Source organism: Molothrus aeneus, chromosome 4, assembly GCF_037042795.1.
Source record: "Molothrus aeneus isolate 106 chromosome 4, BPBGC_Maene_1.0, whole genome shotgun sequence".
Taxonomy (NCBI): Eukaryota; Metazoa; Chordata; class Aves; order Passeriformes; family Icteridae; genus Molothrus; species Molothrus aeneus.
In genome coordinates, this window is record NC_089649.1 from 48,936,404 (window position 1) to 48,957,866 (window position 21,463).

The 21,463-nt window shown below is 37.2% G+C and overlaps 1 protein-coding gene across 1 annotated transcript; it reads left to right on the top strand.

The window, feature by feature from the left end:
* The first annotated feature begins 4,861 nt into the window (after window positions 1-4,861).
* On the top strand, window positions 4,862-17,503 carry YIPF7 (Yip1 domain family member 7). Its single transcript, XM_066549113.1, has 5 exons — window positions 4,862-4,977; window positions 6,153-6,319; window positions 8,660-8,805; window positions 13,192-13,373; window positions 17,341-17,503. The coding sequence occupies exons 1-5, from the start codon at window positions 4,862-4,864 to the stop codon at window positions 17,501-17,503; spliced, it is 774 nt and encodes a 257-aa protein (XP_066405210.1).
* The last annotated feature ends 3,960 nt before the right edge of the window (window positions 17,504-21,463 follow it).

The window sequence follows — 21,463 nt, forward strand, 5'->3', positions numbered from 1 at the left end:
ACTCGACACCCTGGGGAGAAGGTTCTAGAAGGAAAGGCAGGGCTGCCGAGTGATGGACAAAGGCCAGGGGTGGGGACAACAAGACACATCTGATGGATAGGGGAGGGGAAACGTGATAGACAAATAACGATAAGAACTTGGGGATTTCCAGGGAGAAAGGGGGAGCTTTTCAGGACGAGCCAGACTGAATTAAAACAACATTACACCACGCACCACCACATCCATACTCATCAGCTTACTTTGAGTAATAAATGTAGGGTTACATAGCTGAGTCTAAAGCCAGAGTTCTATAGTCTTTTCTATCTTCTCCCATTTAATCTCATTTAATTCTATTATTTTTTTCAAAAAATGCTCACCTGAAAGTTTTAAAAAGTTGAAGTATCATCCCATTTCATAAAAAACAAAACCTGAAAATGAAAATGTAAACTTATGAAAAGGGATGACATTTCACTTTTTGCTGCATCTATTTTCCTTTTCAGGAAAGCTGGAAAAAAGTAGGTAAATGAAGACCTAGGAGTTAACCTTTGAGAAAAGTTTTGAATTTCTTCTTGAAATTCTCACACTTTTCATTAATTTTCTTCATCTTTTTTGTATCCCCCAGCTTAAATTCTCATTTTCATCTTTGAGGATTAGACTTCATCCAAACTATCTTCCCCGTAGATTATTAGCATCCTCTGTACCTGCCATTCAAAGAAAGTAAAGTTACCTTCAAACTCTGTTCTAAAGGCTTTAAGTGCAATACTTTATTTTTCCTTTATGTTAATGCATCTGTGACAGCCTTGTCTAGTGTGGTCTCTCAGTGATGGACTGAACATCAGGTACCTGTGACATACCTGAGTGTCTGCTAGGTGATCTTTGGAAAGCTTCTGTCCTGTAAGGCATCAATGCAAATCCTCCCCTCTTTCCCAATTACATTTGAGACACATCAGATAGCACTTAATTAATCAGTGTAATGGGTGTCACACTAAGCAGGGATGGTTACATATCTATTGAACCAAAATAAAGTAAAAGGCTTTGTATAAATACAGGTCATCGGTGGTTACCTTTCCCAACTACAAATCTTGTTAGGAAATAAATTACTTTGAAATGAGCTCATTTCCAAAAGCCCATGTTGATTGGATTCATCAATGCAGTTAGTTATTATTTGAGCCCATAATTTGCTAGGATCAATCTCATGGGAATAGGCCTATAATTACTCAAGGCATCTTATTTAGCCTTTTACGAGATAGCATGTTTACTTATTTTTGATCTTCCCAAACTTTCCTGTTGTTTTGTTACTCAACAAAATAGAAAGGTTTTAACAATTTCTTCTAAAACTTTTAGGTACAGAATTTTAAAATGGTGATTTTAGCATTTCTAATAAATGCATCTGTCTTCTTGTTTTATTGATACTTTTATTTTTACATCTGATAGGAGCATGGCAGTAGCAGTATGATTTTGTCTGCTTTTAGTGCACTTGGGCAGTCCTTATTTCTATCAGTCATGTCACTTTCCTGTCAACTACTTAAACTTACCTTTTTTTTTTTTTTGATCATCTACTTCTCATTTCCAACTAATATTATTTTCTATTTTTGTATTGTATGTGTCCATTTATACATGTATATCCAGAGGGATATTAATGTAATATATGTGTATAGTTTGTGTATAATATGTATCATAAGTTATATAATAATTTTATATAAGGAGAGAAATATATATGGCTCAATTTTAAGTTCCAATTTTTTTCTCTTTTTGATTTACAGGTAACTTTCTTGTCTAACTGTGGTATATTAAATGCCTTTTAAAGTATTATTTGACCATGTTCCAATACAATTCATTGTATTTTTTCCTATTTAAACTTCCTCCTGGGAAGTTTTTTGTCTGATAATTATTCCCAGTTTTTGTATAGATGTATATATATTTGTATTTCTAACAGAAAGTAGCAAAAGTAATCAAATCACTTTTATAGTTTAAATAAACAGGCAAAACTCAGGCAAATCAGGATTTTTCCATTCCTAAAAAGAAATTTTTGAATTACGTTCCTGAGGGACAGAAGTTAATCCTGTATCATATCACCCCATGGATTCGGTATAAACAAGATGAAGCCATTTTATCTAAACTGAGATGATCAGACATTATAGAGGTTAGCAGTTTGCTAAGAGTTGAAGATGAAACTTCACCTTGGTGGACGTAGCAGCATGAACTGGTACTCTAGAAATAGCAAAATATGAGGGAGACTTAACAATAGCTGTGATAACTGCTGTAGTTAGATTACCTTTAATTTTCAGAATCAAATGTTACATTTTTCTTCTTTTCACCATTCTTTACTTCTGAATTCTTTCTTGGACATACTTACTGAGTAAAAACTTGGTAAACTTCATTTTAAGTTATTTTAAAATGCAGCTATGGTACAACTCTTCTATAACATTGTAAGTCATGTGCTAACAGTTCATCATTGTTCTGCTAATGAAATGGAATTATTTGGCCTTCAACATCACAGGATTGAATATGCATCTGAGGCATAGATTTATTATCTGATAATACATATAATTTAGTGTTGCATTCCTTAAATTTAACAGCCCAAGTGCTTTTTCAGAAACTACCCAATAAATAAAGAAGTGAAAAAAGCAGCCTTTTTTGTGGCTAGTCAAATATGTCAAACAAAAGCAGGTGTAAATTGAAAAGTCATCTTTGAAGTTTAAAATCTATTTAAAAATCCAGCCTGTGCTGCTGTTTCCTAGTAGCCAGGACTATGGAACAGAGGTTCCTTGCACTGATCCTGGCATGGTGGGTACTGCACTTCAAGAGACAGCTTTGCAAACAGAGAGAGCCCCTGGAGGAGCAGTGGGGCAGGGGGATGTGCCTGGAGAACAGGGCCCTGGCACTGGACCACCAGAGGCACTTGGCCCAGCAGGGCGTTCAGCCTCCTTCCCTCCTTCCCTCTGCCACAGTGTTCCCAGGGAGCATCCCACAGGGAGCATCCCACAGCCATTCCAGAGCTCTGGCTGCTGGAAACACACCCTCAAATAAGTGTATTCAGCCCTCTACTTTAACAGGTAGTATTACCCTTTTTAATGTCCAACAGTTTAGCTAATGAGGGCTTCACCAAGATCTTCATAAATACTTACTTAAGAAGGAATCTAGATTATTGAGTTGAAATATATGAAGCAATATTTGTTGATTTTGTTCATTTTTCCTCAAAGGTTCCTACCCTTCTCTGCCCATTGTTGTTAGCTCTTGTTAAATGCTGGCCCTGATATTGACAGGTTGTGAGGTTTTTTTCCTTCATGTGCATCTGTTCAAATATCAAATTTAGAATCTTAAAAATAGCACTAAGCTCATCCCTGTTGAAGCAAGAGGATATTTTAGGTCTTCTTCAACATGTAAATTCAACAGACTGGAGTTTTCACCAAATATCTTAAAATGTAAGTAACCTTAACTCCAAATTCTTTTGGAAAATAAATGTATGTTTTCTGAACTAGGTTATACAGAGTTAACCATACCTGGTTAAGCAATTATTTCATTCTGTATAGTGACAGCAAAGGACGTTAAATACTTACTGGAATTGAACTATTGAGGTAGAGCTACCAACTTAAGTTTCTTAAAACATGCCCTGTGTGAAATCTTCATCGAAAGAATGCCTAAGTGGTGTGCAATTCCAAATAAAGCCACAGTAAATAGCTTGGTAAATTAATTTCTATTAATTCACATTTAAAATGTAAAAATTATTTTGAAAACCTGCACAATTGATCAAGAGTTAAGAAAATAACATTAGAGCAATTTCTACTTTGAACTCTAGGTAAAATAAGGAAATAGGTCCCAAAAGATTAGACTGATAATGGGAAAAAAATCAGAAACTCTAATATGCAGCATTTTAAGGTCCCTGATGAAATAGTAATCTTTATCACTTTTATCTTACAAAGACATTTGCAAAGATCTTTCCCATAAGCAGAGTGTGTTTGATAAATATTGAGATAACTCTAAGAATAACTCCGAGGTCCAAAGCATATTTTGCCAATGGCATTTGGAAAGTTGGAAATGAGGACAAAAGTGAAAAAAAAGTGAAATGTTAGGAGAGATGAATATCTCACATGAAAATCTAAGTAAGTTGGATATGGCTATGGATTCCAGTCAGGTTATGTAACTTCTCTGTGGGTTTTAAGGGCTTAACTACCTAAGTGCTAGCCAAGTGGTGAAACACATGCAGTAGGAAGGAAATATATGCTTTAGCATGTCTTTTCACTGAGGAATCATCCAATCATTGATCCAATTCAATCATCCAGTATGCTGTCTTTTACCAGTCATGTTGCTGGCCAGTGAGAATGTTCCTCTGCTACCACTGATGTGCCAGTTGTGTCCTTGAACAAAAATCACAGATTTTGTAAACAAATCTGGGGTTTTTTTCCTATTGTTTTATGACAGTCATATATAATATCCCAAAACATTGTAAATAGTAATTGTTTTTGAAATCCAAAGTACTTCCTAAAACCTTAATTTTAAAACATTGAGATATGGTCACAATTTTTTTATTGAAAGTAGGAAAATGAACTGTTTAAAAAATATTTTGTAGATATATACGTTCCTTCAAGATTGCATTATTTTTGGTAACAATATTGAGATAGGAAGTCTGATATACCACTTTTAAATTAATATACTGTAATTTCCAGTAAAAGCAGATTAATTCCTCTTGTTACAGCTAAAGGAATTAAATGGTCTTTTTTTTGTCACTTCCAAATGATCATGAGCTTCTACAGAAAGATTCTCTTGAGTTTGGGGCTTTACAGTTTGCTATTTTAATTTAAGTTCAGGGCAGTTCAAAACATAGATTTTGGCTTGTTGTAAAGGCTATTTATGATATTTGCAATCATTTTTTCTAACCAGAATGTCAAGTTTTGAGCAGTTTCACATCGACTTTTACCAGTCTAATTATACCATAGAGGACCAGGAAGAAAGTTGCAACAGCTATGGCTCAGACAAAAACCTCTGTGAAAGCAGAAAGTAAGTGTGGGTGTTGCTTCAGCTTCCCTCTCCAACAGATGGTGGTTCTGGGGCCGGCTTTGGGGCTTGCAGCAGCAGGAAAGAAGTTCAAGACATCATCTAAACTTTCAGAAAGGCAGAACAGAATCTTTATAAGTGAATTTTTCTTTTTAAAGGATTTGATTTTGTGCTACTTTTATTAGTAGAGGTGTTACAGCTTCTTTACCTGACAGGAGTAACTGAGCTTCATGTTATTAATGTGAAATTTAGACCGCATATTGCAGGAAATTCTTTAGGATTCTTCTGAGATTCAAGGACAAAATTTAAATGTATGGCTCTTTCATTAGCAGTAAAGATGGGTTTGAGGAACGTCACCAGGCTGCTGGGCAAAAAAGCCCCAAGTACCTGGGTGTGGGAGTGGGAAAGGTGCGGTGGGTGCAGGGGCCCGGCAAGGAGCTCTGCCCGCTTGCAGAGGGAGCTGCAAAGGCACGGGCAACAGCTCAGCTCCTATTACCCACAGCGAGGACAGGACCCAGAAAAATTCCAGCTTCCTCACACTGAAAATAGCTGAAAAGTAGGTGGAACATGGTGAATAGCTCTAAGACATGTGAGAAACAACTGCTCACTTTGAAAATTTAAGAAGGTTATTAAACCTTAACAGAAATACAACAAAAGGACTACATAAGGAAAAAGCTGCAGTGCTGGGAACTGCCCTTGTGCATATCACATCACTGGTTCATCTTCAAGACGGATGCTCAGTCTTTGATACCCCTGGGGGTTGCATCAGCCAGCCCTGGCCCCTCCCAAAGTCTGTCAGTCAACTCTTCTTTGCATTTATCGGGGGATTGCTGCTTTCTTGTAACTGGATTGGAGATCGGGTGTTGCCATGCCGCACCCCCTAAGCAACCCCTAAGCTTTTCCATTCCCAGCTTCCCCAGGGAAGGGGCACATGTGCACACCTTCCTTTTTTACCTGTCCTAGACAACCCCAGCTGTCTGATGGCAACAATACAGGGGGAAAAGGGAACTATGGAGAAAACAGAGGACATCTAAACTGCAATAGCATTACTATACATCACTAAAGCTTTTCTTAATATTCACACAATAATTATCCCTTACTTGCGAGAGCCAGTCATCTCATTATCCATCTATAACAGACGTTTCTCACTGTAGTTTGTGCTTTGCTCCTTGTCCTAGGAGGCAGGCAGAAGAGCAGCCTGCAGGCGGGGCGTTTGTGCCATCAGACATGCTGCTGTCCCCGCAGAGCTACTCGGGCAGCATTCTGCAGCCAGCCTGCAGTCCCGACGCTCCTTCTCAGCTTGGTTACGTTGATGGATTTGACGAGGAACCTCCTTTGCTAGAAGGTAAAACTGTGAAAAACACCTTCACTCTCTTGTGAAAATTTTAAAAGTTTAATAAAGGACAATAGGAGACAAGGACTACAGAGCAAAGGTTATTGGGGCAGGGCGGACCTGGGCACTCAGCCAGGAGCACACTGTTATCTTCGGGGACCCCCTTTAAATACCTTGTCCCTTACATCAGCCTCTTGCATATTCATGGACTCTCATTCATAGTAAACTTTTCCTTCAAACTAGTTTACATGTTTAGCATATCTCCTCTTCAGATTTGCCTTTTTAGAGCATGTGTATTCTTTGGTTGTGCTTTTGTCTTTTTTTATCATTATCTTCAGTTTTGGCTCTGCCTCACACTGTCTTCAGATGGTGAGTGCTGATAGATGGCATATCTGTAGCAGGTGTTTTCATCATATGTTCATTGGATGTTATCTCATCTAAGCAGGTATTTTAACACAAGTGTATCAGCTATTTCACTACTATGTCTTAGCTTAATTAACAACTATAAATAAAACTATATCATTATAACAAAGTTACTTTGACATTGCACATATAAAATCTATTTTAATTTTTGTGAAAAGCCAATATTATAATATGTATTTATAACAAAACAAATCCCACAGATAACAGGCAGGATTCCTGGGGGTGCCTCTAAGTTTTCTCTGCCAGCTAGAGGATGGAACTCACTAGAGAAACTGCAGCAGAGCTGGCAAGCCTCACCCTGTGAGCTTCAGCCAAAACTCCTGGCAGCCAAATATGCATTTTCTCCTTCGAATTCGCCCTGGATTTCCTGCAACCTTGTGGCCTAGAGCAGATATACTGTGCCACCGCTAGATGACAGCAGAACAATAGTTTTGAATTCATTCACATTTCCAAAAATTGTTTCCACTCTTGTGTTATTCCTCCATACATATTGGAAAATCTATAACTAATGAAGATGGATAATCATCCTCTTTTGCATATCTAGTTATAGATTTAGCAGTTTGCAGATGCTAAGTCGCTTGTTTCAGTGGGAAAGGAATTGAGAAAGCTGCTTTCAGTTTCAATTAGTTGATCGTTTAACTATATGAGCAATGCCGTTCTTTATGATGATTGACCATTCTAATGCTAGTGGCTGATTTTGTTGCTACTAAAATACTTGTGCTGTATTAGGAAAAAAAAAAAGGAGAATTTGTCTGTAATTATTTCAGCATAATATAAAATGAGCATATTCAGCCTGCTAGTTTGCATACTGGAAGGCAGCTGGAGTTTTTACTACTCAGAAGGGACTACAACTGCCTTAAAGCCAGCAAGATCGTTCTGTTTGATATAGATAACTGCTAGATCTCTACCTCTAAAACCCCCAACCATTTAACTCACCATGTGGTTTACCCTGGGAAAAGGATGTTGTAATCCAACTGCTTGTGATCTGCAAGGCTTTAGAGATATTCCTGTCTGTGTACCATATAAATCTGAACAAAACCACACATTTTAATGCAGAATAGCTTTATATATGCAATGTTTTGACTGAGCTCAAGATGATGGAGAGGTGGAACAAGGTAAAGACTTGGTTTTCCTAACAGATCTAACTCATTGTCAGTCTCAGCCATTCTGGCAGCAGATCTGAACCTAATTTTCCCCTTACTGGAGAATCTCAGGGAAGATGCTTACTTGTGCAAGCTAAAGTGTTTCTCCAGAAGTTATAAGATAAAGATTTGCCCCAGCAAAGTTAAGGGCAGGAGTCCCATCACCTTTAATGGGACAAAATATTCTTTTGTTTCTTGGGGTCTCACTAATTACTTTTTAAATGCAAATATCTTCCACCCCAAAAAAAACCCAAAAACAACCACATTACAAACCCCCAAGCTTATAAAGCACTGTATAAAGTAGTATAAACTTGCCTTGAAGGAACAAATGTCATTTTTAAGTGCTTTTGGCAGTTCAGACTTAAGACACATTTCTTGTCAGATTTTCCAGAATTAAAGCATATATCTCTGTCCTCAGTGTTGCAGAGTATCTTAAATTCTGCATTTATTGTTAATGTGTTTTTCAACACCTATGTTAGTGTGGCATTAGATATGTGTGGTTTATATATAGGAAAAACAAATATTAACTCAAAAATGCTGAGGCCATTTTTTGCTTCGCTGACTAAAATCAGATTTAATACATTAATATTCCAATTTAGAATGAAAGCTGACTCTCAAATATACTGAGTACATAGCAGGGACATTATGTTCCTAATACAGAAAATGTCATCCTACAATATTATCTTCACTGAAGCGTTTGTTTGTAGTTTTGTGGTGTCTAATGGAGTTTTGTAAAAGTGTTGTTTTCTTGTGAGCAATTAACAAAATCCTGAAATTCTTGTTGCAGAACTTGGGATCAATTTTGAGCATATATGGCAGAAAACATTAACAGTTCTAAACCCAATGAAGCCTGCAGATGGCAGCATTATGAATGAGACAGACCTCACTGGACCTATGGTCTTCTGTTTGGCCCTTGGAGCAACATTGCTGATGGTAGGACGTCGTAGAAATCTTCAGGGATTTCTTTTCTAACAAGCTCATGCCTAGGTGATAATGAGTGTGAAGCTGCAGAAGATGTAGTAGCATAAAAAGAGTCATTTGCTGCCAGTTATTCTGGGATTATGTGTTAAAAATTCTTCCTACTTTCAAAGCACCTGCTTAAAATTTAAATGTAATGTAAAGGTGACACAGGTAAAATGATGTATTACTTCCAGTGGAAAGAGGAGACCACACTATTTTTAGGGTGGGATTTAATATGAACAAAAGGAGAGATCTGTGCCATATATAAGCTGGAAAGGCTCTGAACAGGTTTTAAAGGAGGGAATAAAAAGGAATAGCAGACCAGCCCAGTTTTTCTAACACTCTTGCTGCTTTTTTGGAATTATATTCTTTCAATGTTATTTTAGAGAGTGTAGAGACAGATAGACTAAAAAAAATCTTTATACAACTAGGATAATTAGAGAAAAAAGAAATTGAAACAGTCTTTTTCCACCCACCCCCTAAACTTGCAATGCCTTCCTATAAATTTTGCTAGTTCTTATTTTATATTCTTTGTTTTATATTGTCTGCTTAACAAAATATAGTAGCCTGTATTTGACCTCCTTCTTCTGTATGAATGTAGCTTTCCTACAGGAGGAAGGTTAACAGGGCTGTCCAGAACTCCAAATTCATCTATATATCCCTGGCAACAGGGGCTCTCCAGTGTTGCTGAAGTACAGCTCTGACTGCCAACAGCAATTCATCAGACAGCAGTAAGGTGGGACCATTCTGGGAAGGGCTTTACTGCCCCGCAACTGAGGTGAGAGGAAAGGGGCTCTAATTCTCCATTTCCTCTGTGATAAATAATGCTGAATCAGAAGATTCTTGAAAGTTCTTACTCAATTTGTAATGTCAGTGCGGTACCTTGAATGTGCAAACTGCTATATAAATGGCAAGTAGTATTATTATTTATGTTCCTATAAAAATAAAAGTCTTTTAAAAGGGTGGAAGGGCAGGAGGAAAGGGAATAAAAGGAAAAGAAGGTGGGAAGCTAGAGAAGACAGGCTATTTTCCACCTGGAGAAATAAATGTATGAGGGTAGTAAAAAAAGAAAGTTGAATTAATTATAATCAAGAAAATGAAAGGAAAGCTAAAAGAAAGAATGGAAAAAATGTTTCCTGTTGACTTTTCTCCCTGAATAGCCAACAGTTATAATGAATATTAAACTATTATTATTAAAATAAATTACTTTAATTATCATACTTTTGCTGAGATATTATGCATTTTAGGTGTCATTAGAAAACCAAGTATTTTCAATGCTCCAGTTTTAGGGCAGCAGAACACCTCTGACACAATCTAGTGTTTTTGTTTCATAACTTCCCAGCAGTAAGCCTTCAGGTTTATCTTAGAAATTCAGGCTACCATTTTATCTCAGATGTATTTGAATACTAACATGTCTCTTCAGCTGTGTAAACTATGATATCCTTCTGTACTTAAATAAGTATCTTCTGATAGCACCAGAAACATAATTTGGTTGAGAGCTTGTTTCTAAAAATAATGTATACATTTTCTTTAGTTTCAGCTTTTTCACTATGGAAAATTATGCAAAGATATTCTTCAAAGGGTAGCAGTCCTTTCAGAGAAAAAGAGGAAAGGGCTGCTAGCCTGGCAGCAGGACTTGTTCCTCCTCACGTTAGTGTAAAACAGGGCAGCTCCATTGTAGATAGAGAAACAATGGCAGCCCCAAATTTAGCAGAAGCCCAAGTCTCAGCTGCTTTGCATTCTACTCTGTCATTTGAATGAAATCAGATTTCCCCATCCTCTCCAGCCAACAGTGGTAGTACCCACTCCAGGCAGATGCAAGCAAGAACACAAAGTCTGACTTTCTGCTAACCTTGCTCCTTCCACAGGACAAATTTAGCTGTTTCCATTCATCAAAGCCTGTCAGACTAATCAAGCCTGATTCTGGTTTTGCTTACATCACTGTGAACAGGGAGTATTCCCGTGTGTGCGAGTCAACATATTCACATATGTTAAGTAAGAATAAAATCGGAACCAACATGTTCGGCTGCTTTTTTTTTTTTTTCCTTCTCTTATATCCTTGCACCACAAATCCAACATTTCACCAACTGGAGATCTCAGCTAGCTGCTGGTGCTAGTGCCTCCTTCATCTCTGGTTCAGGAATTTTTTTAATCTTAAACTAAGCTAATAAATAAATAGTGCTGTGTAGAACAGTCATATACACTGAAACAGTCTAAAATATATCTTATAGTTGATGCATTTGTTTTGAGACAGAATTGGTGTATAGCAAAGGCTGCCCCAAACCATTGTAAGTGTTAAACTTACTGTATATCTTTAATGACTGAAATTCTAGCTGATAATCATCTGATCTAGTACTGTTTTATTTAGTTATCATTAGTTTTATTTGTTCAAGCAATTTTCCCTGATTATTTTATACCACTAGTATGCAAATGCCAGCAGAAGAAGTCTGTACCTAAGTAGGAAGATTTCTTATGATGTGATTTCAGAAATAGATGAATCTTTATGGTGGAAGACAGAAATGGGGAAAAGGATATAGGCAACCTGGCTGTACCTGAATTAACCTTGAGGACTGGGAGCAGAGGAGAGCTCAGCAGTGAGCCAGGTCAGAGTGCAGACAGGATAATGGTGCTGATGTAAAGTCAGGTCTTATTAACTCAGGTTGCCTTTCACGTTCATGAACTGCTCTCCAACGAGAGCTGGTGAGCTGCCATCAACCTGCAGCATCAGGACTTCCAAGCTGTGTCATCACCAGGCCTTCTCCATAGTGCTGCTTTATGTCTGTCCAGCTCAAATACTGCTGGCATCCAGTGATCAATTTCCACATGCATGGATACAGAAAGAGAGCTCAGAAAAGGGTCCTCAAAGTTGATTTCCCCCATATTTCATTAAAATGTATGGATAAGTAAAGTCAGAGGTCTTCTCCATTCTCCTTTGCCATCATGGGAGATAAACTAGCAAGTATCACAAAACATGATAAAAGCTTCAACAATGTTTCCACCTAATCCATCACAACAGAATCCAACCATAAGCCACAGCATTATTAGGAAACTGAGACCTTCTATTAGTTTTGAGTCTTATGTGGTTTATCATATGCAATATATATATATAATATGTTGTGTGTGCAACATATAGATTTTGTGTGTGTGTGTGTGTATGAACAAACACATTTGCATTTTATGTATGTACATACACCTTATTATGTGTCAGGAAGGTGATGCATAGTGGCCCCCCATGGTTCTGAGTTAATGGTTAAGTTCCAAGTCTGAACTTTCTCCTTCACAGGTGCATTCTATCATTAGGATTCAAAGTTCCAAGAAAAAAAATGGATTTCTGATTTATGAATGTTTTTCTCATATACAGATGTGAAAATGACAGTATTGCATAGCCAACTTTCAATATTTCATTTGTTAGAAGCTTGAAGAGAGACAAAAACATATTTAACAGTCTTTTGTGATGGTTTATTTTGGGGAGTGAACAATGCCCTTATGCCTGGAGGGATCCTTCAAAATGATGGCAGGAGATGAAGGAATTGGTGGTGCTGTGGCCACAGTTGCCTGTTTTACTAGCTTTGTGTATAAATTAGAAAACATCAAGCTCCAGGCTGCCAGGCTGGTACCTTTCACAGGCAATAAATTCAAGCAAAGGAATAAAACCTAGAAGGGAAAAAAATCTGGGATTTTTTTCATTTGTTAGAACAAAAAAAGAACATAAGCTGACAGTTACCGCTGAGTTTTATGTTGAAATGAACATGTTGTGTTGGTCTAGGCACAGAAATGTATCCTTCTCATGGTAGTCAAGGGAAAAACCAGTCGCTTTTGCCCTGAAAACCACCATAATTTAAGCAAAATTTTCCCAATTTTTTGCAGACCTGTTTATAGCTGAAGGTTTGTAATAAAATGTGAAGCACATCAGGTAACCTGGGTCATCATGTTACTTAGGACACTTTTTCACAGCCCCATATACACTTCTTGAAAAGATATTTCCTGAGCCTAAACTGATTTTTAATGACTAAAATGTGCTTTCCATAATTTCTTCTTAGTTTGTTGCCAGTTAAACTTTCCCAAATCTCCCAAGCAATTCCAGTTGTGTTCAGAGCACAATGACAGTAAGACTCACAATCAGCCTTGTGACTTTAAGTTAGCAACAAGCACATTTTGTCAATTGCACCTTGGAATTATTTTTATGCAAAAATCACTCAAAAGTATCGTCTGTGGTTCACAACTGAACTGATGCAGGTGAAGCAGAGAGAGAGTGTCAATAACAAGAAGTAACAAACCTAAACCTAAATCTGTCTTCTGCTAGCACTTAGTGATCACTGCTCACTTCTGCCAGCTCATGCTTCCTCTTATTTATTCCAGGCAGGGAAAGTTCATTTTGGCTACGTGTACGGGATGAGTGCCATCGGGTGCCTTGCCATGCATGCCCTGCTGAACCTGATGAGCGTCTCGGGAGTCTCTCATGGCTGTGTTGCAAGTGTGCTGGGCTACTGCCTGCTGCCCATGGTCATCCTGTCCTCTGCTGCAGTTCTCTTCTCACTGCAGTAAGTACTGGCCTATGGCAATGGGAATCCTGGGAAGGACAGTAAGTCAGGTGGCTGCTGTTGTGCAAAACATTTTATAAGTGGTCGCGTAGTAAATTTTGGTTTCTGAAACTCTAACACCAGTTCGGTTATACATATAGGTAGAAAGAGACAAAACTGGACTGTATTTGAGAGGGCATTCATTTTGATGAGTCTTCAATTCCACTTCTTTCTATTTGGACTGAGAGTGCTTTTGATTTTTGCAGCAGCCTCAGATGTGATTTTTGTTTTGCAGAGCCAAACTCAGGTATCAATTTTAAAAGTAATTGCTGAACTTTGGGTTTATATAGCTGGTTCTCTTGCTTCTTTTTTGTTCATAGCATCAGGCCTCCCATCTTTATGTTTCCTTTCCTACTGACTTCTGTGAGACAGAATGAAATAGCCAAGTTACCCTTAATGATGTGGAGAATTCGGACAAGATATAAGTAGACTTGTATATTCTGAGGTATAGTTGTGCCTAGTGCAAGCCTGAAAAAACCAGAATACTTTGAAAAACCAAATGTGTAGTGATGTATGTATCTGTGCACATGTGGAGGGTTGTTCAGTCATATTCTCTGAATAGGAAACTTTTTGGCAAGCCTCTCATTTCTCCTCATTCAGGAAACCCTTTGAAACACAGTGTTTATCTCCCTGTTCACACACCGCAAAGTACAAGCAAGTTCCAGATCTTGCCTGAAGGCCTTGAGCAGTGCTTTTGTCTATTGTTAACATGTTATTAATGATGGTTTCCCTCCTTAGTCTTTTTTGTTCTCTCATATTTTTAACTCTCCAGTCTGTAACATATGGAACCTAGCAGCTGATGAACGAGAAAATGCCTGTGTTTGTTTTCTTTGGAAAAGCATTGTTCTTACATATGTGCATATTTATTTATTTATTTATTTATTTATTTATTTATTTATTTATATTTTAAGGAAATTATATGGTGGAATGAATTTTTGGAAAAAATTCTTGTTGCATGTTTCTGAGAAGCTATGATGGCTTAACCTGACTATATCCCATGTATTAAAGTGTTTCTGAGCTGTCTTTGATAAGATGGATGATGACACTAAAGAAGCTGTTTATTCTTTGTTCTCCTACACTTCCCATATTTTCTTGATTAACCTGTTTAATAATCCAGCCTAATAAAATGTGCAGATACATAATCATATGACAGATGGGGTGAATTCCAAACCAGCTGTTACAACTGTGCAGGGTACTGTTTTCTGTACATGGAATCCCCAGGCAGATACTACACGTTTGTAAAATGCTGTGAATTTACAGAAAGCCCATCTTTTGAAGATCTATAAATACTAAAATGTGATAGCCTTGACAAAAACGAACTGGTATTTCTGAAATGAATTGCTAACATTAAGTACCTATTAACAGGCTTCTGCAGTCCTTTCTCATTTGGTTTATGAAACTGCTTGAACATATCAAGTACCAAGGTTAATTATTGCAAACATGCTATTAAAATTAAGTAGCAACTTTAAAATCCAACATACATTTCATTTTTTTTAATTTTAAAAAATATTTTAAATGGTAAAAGAAAGAGCAATATATTTATGATTTTTAAAAATATTTATAAAAACATTACTTCTATTTCAAAGTTCAAAGAAATTATCTGGATTTTTTTTCACCAAAAGTATACATAAGATAATGCACTCATCTATGGCAAAGATACATAGTAATCTAATAATTTTCAATTTTCATGATTAGCTATTTCCCTGTAAATAAATAAAGCAAAATATGGAACGTTTGGGGTACTGAATAGTACCAAGGAGAATACCAGTTCTCTTACTCAAATTTGCATGGAACTAGATTTGTTTGTGTCCATCTATACTATTTTCATGTGTGAGCCGAAGTCTATTAGGTTGTTTTTCTGGGAGAAATATCAATAGACTTTTTTCCTGCAGAAAGCAACAATTCTTTAATATCAAATACCCAAACAGGATGGTAAAGCTTCTTCCTTAACTAAACAGGGAAGGAAGTTAATGTAAGCATGAAGAAAACCCAGCTGATACAGAGAACCCATTTGGTGACAGCATCTGCAGGATGTGAGGATGTGAGAGAAAGAGAAGTGGAAAGGGTCCACTCACATGTGTCCCTCCATCTCAATCTCACACCAGTACAGGCCCAGTCGTCTTGGCCACTGTAAGCATGACTTGTGCTTTTTGCCCTTCTCCCATCTAGAGTATTTGACCCTCATGGACATGCCAGACAGAAAGCTCTCTGCCAAACCATTCATTTTAGCAGTATCACATTGTTAGATTGAGGACTGAATTTGTAAGTGCACAGAGGTACTCTTGATTCCCATATGATTTTTATCCCACCTTTCCATCCTGCTCTCTGCCAGTCCTGGAACAAACCATGAGAAGCCATTGGACTTCAGTGCAAGGCAGAGCAGCCACAACTCTAAATTGTGCCGCATTGTGACAGCCCCCTAAGAGTCATTATGTTAGCTGAAAATTGTCATTGCACAGTATGTTCCTATTGTATCCCATCCCTCTGCCAGCCTACCTGCTCAAAGAGCCATCCCTGCCAGCTCTATATTTCTGGCTCACTGTTTAGGTGAGCAACTTAGCGTCTTCTTGGAGGAGAGACCAGCAACTTACTTTGCAAAGCCCAGTGGAATTTCTCTAAATGCCACTATATTGGTTTAAAAAACACTTAAACTGAGGATATTAAATCACATGGTTTTTAATGTTTTATTTTTAACTTGTTGAAGTTGCAATGAGTTGCTGAGTCACCATGTAATCAATTCTTTCCTTCCTGCCTCAAAGGCCCAAGAGCTGGCAACACCAAGTACATTATTGGCCTGGTGACTGGATTGCTAAGAAATCAAGTATTTTATGTGATGTGAATGCATTAAGTAAACTAAGTCAATTACATAAGGACAGCTTTATTCATCATGGTTTAGTTGCAATAATTATATTAGTGGAGATAATTTCTGATAAAAGGACCTACCTGAGTATGTACACACAGTCAGTTTTTCCCTTGTGTTTCTGTTATGCTGATGATTTGGAAGAGTGGGGAGCCAGGAAGGCCTTTAGAAAGAGGCAGAGGTTTATTCTTTCTCCAAGTCCTTGAGACTGACACAGCTAAAGTGTATAAAGTAGCTATCTCATTATGTGCTTCAGCAGTGTATTATGCACATGATCTCATGCATTTTACAGAAGCAGGCTGCAAATAGAGTTCAAATAAAGCATATGTGGAACATTATTTATTGGCAAGATTTTGTTCCCACAGGGTTTAATAGTGAGCCCTCTGTAATCTGCAGGAGTATTTCAGCGGGCTTTTAACCATAGTCCCATAATCATCAGTTCTCCAGGTCTCCCTTCTCCTGGAAGGGGGCACAGTGTAACTTCAAATGGGCTCAGCTGTCACCAAGAGGTAGGGTGGAAACTTACAGTCCTTTCAATGTGCAGAGAAGGATGCCAAGATAAGCAAAATTTTTTTCCTTGGTGGTTCTTTTCCCACTCCTTACTTTATGTTTAGTGTGCTCACTTTTTTAAAAGGCCAGTCAGGCTTTTTCCTGGGAGACGTTTCTGCCCATCCAGGTGGTATGAGTCTTTCAGAGCCTCTCCCGAGTGTCTAAGGCACCCCTAAATTCTGTTCTCTGTGTTATAAACTTGGCTAAATTTAATATTAAACTTGAGCAGCTGCATCTGCTGGAGGCCCAGATTTATTTGTAAATGTGCAGTGCTCTTAGCAGTACTTCTGGTGAAGCTTTTATCCAGGCTGAACATATTTTTTTTCTGTTTGTGGTTACAATTTTCATTTGCTCTCATGCTTGACTTTGATTATTTCAGTTAGTTCTTGGTTCTTCCATTGGGTGTTACCTATCAATGACATGAACTTAAGTTTGGTAAGATTTGATGCTACATTTAGTAATATGTGTACTCCGTCATGTTTCTTTTGTGTTGTTTTGTTTTGTTTTGTTTTCTCCTAGGGGGACCCCAGGAACTGTGTTAGCTCTCTTTATTATTGGATGGTGCAGTTTGTCAGCCTCCAAAATTTTTACGTCTGCATTGGCTATGGAAGGACAGCAGCTCCTGATTGCATACCCATGTGCTTTACTTTATGGACTTTTTGCACTTCTAACAGTTTTCTGAGATGTATTTTCTGGTAGTCTTCTCACGATCTGTTTATGGTTGTTGGAGGGACAAGGGTTTATTTACTTATTTTCAGATTGCCTAGAGTTAAGTTCCATTAACAAAATAGATTCTCTGATTTACTGTTTTTTTCTTAATGGCTGATAATGAAATAAAAAATCAAGCTAACAGGTAGATAGTCTTAAAATTATGGTGTTTTGACAGTCTTACAGCTTAAAGAAAAGAAATTATATTGGGAAGGTAGTAAAAGTGCAAAAAAAGAAATCAATTATAATTAAAATTAAAAATCCTGCTCTGTGTATTTATAATATAATACATATGCTAGAGAGTAACTAGAATGCAATTATGTAAATATTTAATGGACATTGTAAATCAAGGGAAAATACATATTTGTTTGTTTTAAAAAACCACCTTGTCATCTTATATAATTACTAATTAATGTCCAGAATTTATATGTTTGGATTTGAGGTTTTTTCTGTGACAAAAGACTGAGTGACCCAGTTTTGTGACATTGAAGAATTGGCCAGGAGCAGGCTGATACAACAGAGGCAACCTAGGAATATTGTCATGTTTTTTCTTTTTTATTTTTAAGAGGTGCTGGTGTCCAAAACATCATTATACTGTGTTTAATGCACAGTAATGTTTTATTTTAAATTTTTCACTAAACCACTGCCTGCTGTAACTGCAGGAAAGCACCAAACAAAGTAAAGGCAACCCCTAAAAATGTCTCCTGAAAGAACTGTATTTGAACAGGCAAAATACAAATCTCCATCATTTCATCTGCCCCTCAAAAATTTATTTCCTGTTTTTAGTTTTAGGGGAACCAAACATTTCTATAATGGCAATAAAGTACAGAATGCACAAGATGGTATTTTAAAATATAGTATTAGAAATATCAAGCCATCAAGAGGAATTGGAGAAGAGTGCAGTCACAACATAAAAAAATCTAAGTACGAAGTAGAAGAGAAAATGAAGGTAGAAGGCGCTAGAAAAAGTAAATGGATGAAATAAATGGAAATGTGAGGGAAATAAATGGTACCAGATTATTTCTTCAGTGTCTTATGGTGCCTTTCTTCTTGATGCATATTCTTATGATCTTGATTATCCTCATTTGATTGTTTTGAATTCTTTGTTGAATTGTTTAAAAAATATTTTCTTCCTAGACAGTGGGCCAGTGATTCTGGGACAAAGGGTCCTGATTCTGCAAGCACTTAGGCAGAAGCTTAGTATGGCAAACCTGTTCAAGAATACACAAAAGTAATTGTATTCCTAATTCTTTTCAGTTCAGAGGTAAATTAGATGATCAGTTTGTCCTCAAGCTAGGGATTCTCTTTCTGAATTGCAAGAGCCTTTGGTAAAAATATTTCTCATTGCTGTCATGTTTGGGTTTGGGTTTTTTTAAGAACTCTTATGCTAGCCATTTTGGAATTAATTTTACTGAATTCCAGCAGAACTAGTTCAGACTAGAGGTCATGAGAAGTAAACAAAAGATAATGTATACTTAGCTAATTCTTTAAAAAAATCACATCTCATTTATGGAAAAAATGCTGCATTTATGCATTTCTTTACTGCAAGGCAATGAAAATGGGAACAGAGTGGCCAAATTGGAGGCATGACCCTGGAGCAAATTGTGGCTATAACTAGGCAGGATCTAGTTGCATATGAGTGGGAATTGTGTGAATTTGGAACATCAGCAATTGTAAACATGATAAATTTGGCCCTGCTGTATCAGGGAGTAAATCTGACAGTAATAAGGCACAGATAAACGTGTCAAGTGACTGCAGGGTATGGATATAAAAATCAGGCACTTTGACTTACCATGCATTAATGGCATTCTCCTATCTGAATAGGGACAGATTCATATGGTTGCACGAGTTGTAGAGTTCAGAAAAGATGGTTTAGAAACATTTAGATCCCTTTTTTTCCTAGACTTCGTATTATCATGCTTACTGTCTAAAACAAGTATAAAATGGCTCTATTCTGCAGCACTTTATGTTCATTCTCATACTGATCTGCATGATATGAATGGCAGGGGAAGCAGTGAATGGAGCCATCAATTCATCTTTTGATGCCATAGGCAAGTCAAATTGCTTATGGGGAAAATGAACACCTTGAAATTTTGCCACAACATTTACAAAGCAAATGGTAGTCTAATTATAGTTTTATGTTTATTTTCTTAGAATTTGTAACTTCTTCCTTTTCTTCTCTGAGAGACATCTTCATAATTTTGAATGTTAAAATCTTAATTCCAGTAACTTCCTTTGCTTTTCTGTTTTTCTGTGCCAATTCCCTTTTACCTTTTTCCCAAGGGATTTCTAGTAAGTGGTACATGCTGGTGCTGTGCTCCCAGTATGGCGTCCTTCAGGAGTCTCTGTGCTGACTGAGAGGGTTTAACTGTCTTAGATATCCTTCTACTTCTTTGAAACAAGATTCCTCATTATTATCCAGCTCTCCTTTCTGAAGGTCAGCATAGCCATGGTTGTGCTTTTGACCATGTTATTCTTGTGTGTACTTCCTAAATCTAAAAATATTATGATCATTAGCACAAACTATTAGTTCATCAAAAATAAATGTTATTTTGATCTAAGATCAGTTTAAAACATGTATATTTGGTAATAAGCTCTTGTTCTGACTCTCTGGACAGGCTTTCCTAACACCATGTAGCTTTCTTGTATTTTCTCTTGCTTGGGCCCTCATATTTAACTCACTCATATCTTTCCATGAAAGTTTAAATACAAGATTGGCAAACTGTTGCTTTCAATTTGCAAAAGAGAAGATTATAAAATAGTAATGGGTCACGTACTGATGATTTAATTTAGACTTCCCACTCCAAAGAGTTAAAAACATTCATGAGACTTACAAATAAGCTTCAGAACATAAAGGGAAAACTAATTTTGGTTTTGGAGACTGAAGTTTTCTCATCTGTCTTAGGTTTCATGTTCTTCATAGCATGCACATGAAATGTTCTTAATGTGCATTTGCTCACAAAAATGGGCATTTACGAAGGTGCTTTCTTTAAATTCAAAGAGTGATAGAAGTGAGGGACACAGACAGTATGGCAGAGGTGTAGGAGAAAAAGTGTTTGCCTGCCTTCCACTGCACTTCTTGTGTGCCAGGCATACTCAAGGTCACCCTTAGATAAAAGCACGCAGCATTCTGCTGTAATGTAAACATTCTGCTGTTCTATTGCAGCTAAATGCAGGGGAGTATGAAAGTGAACATATTCTGAGTGAGAGGAAACTATAGCATGTGGCTGAATATGCAAGGGCAATAAAATGTTTTTATATCTGACTAGCAGCTGCTGACAAAATGTCAGGTTGCATACGGAGACCTCCTGTCCCTGGCCACTTCTGTAGTACCAAAGTTCTACTCTTTATCAAAAATCATCTTGTCACATGTCATCTCTAATAGGTTATAGTATGACCCTGAATGGTTTAACTGTTGGTAAGCTGAATTGAGGGCAGAAAGCTGCTGACACATTGAGTTGGGCACATGCTGTTCTTCTTGGTGAAAAAGCTCCATTAGCAAAGGGTAATATTTTTCTAGGTTTTTTAGCTCAGAAGCCACAGAGGGCTTATATACAAAACTGTGACCTCATTTCATGACTGTGTTGTTTATGTCATTTGAGAAAAGACAGCTCTGTGTCTTGACTAAGACCTCTCTTGCCACCACTTTATTTCAGTGCCTTGCTAAACAGCCATCTTCACACATTGGCATTCTCTGTTCACTGAATGGTCTTAAGTGAATTTTACAGTAAGGCTGAATTACTCATCTTTATTCCTATCAATAATTATTATAAATGAAGCAAGAATTCAAGAGATTGTGCTTGTTTTTAAATTTCCTTTTTCTCCCTTATTGTCAAGAGCATATTAATGATCAGACCATTGTGGGCTTCTTCGTGCCTGTCAGATAAGAATACATGATGTACATAAGAATATATATCCATAGACATTTGTAAAA

Coding starts and splice junctions, on each gene's coding strand:
- YIPF7 (XM_066549113.1), top strand. CDS start 4,862: ATGTCAAGTTTTGAGCAGTTTCACATCGACTTTTACCAGTCTAATTAT. Junction 4,978..6,152: donor AACCTCTGTGAAAGCAGAAA/GTAAGTGTGGGT, acceptor TCCTTGTCCTAG/GAGGCAGGCAGAAGAGCAGC. Junction 8,806..13,191: donor TTGGAGCAACATTGCTGATG/GTAGGACGTCGT, acceptor TATTTATTCCAG/GCAGGGAAAGTTCATTTTGG.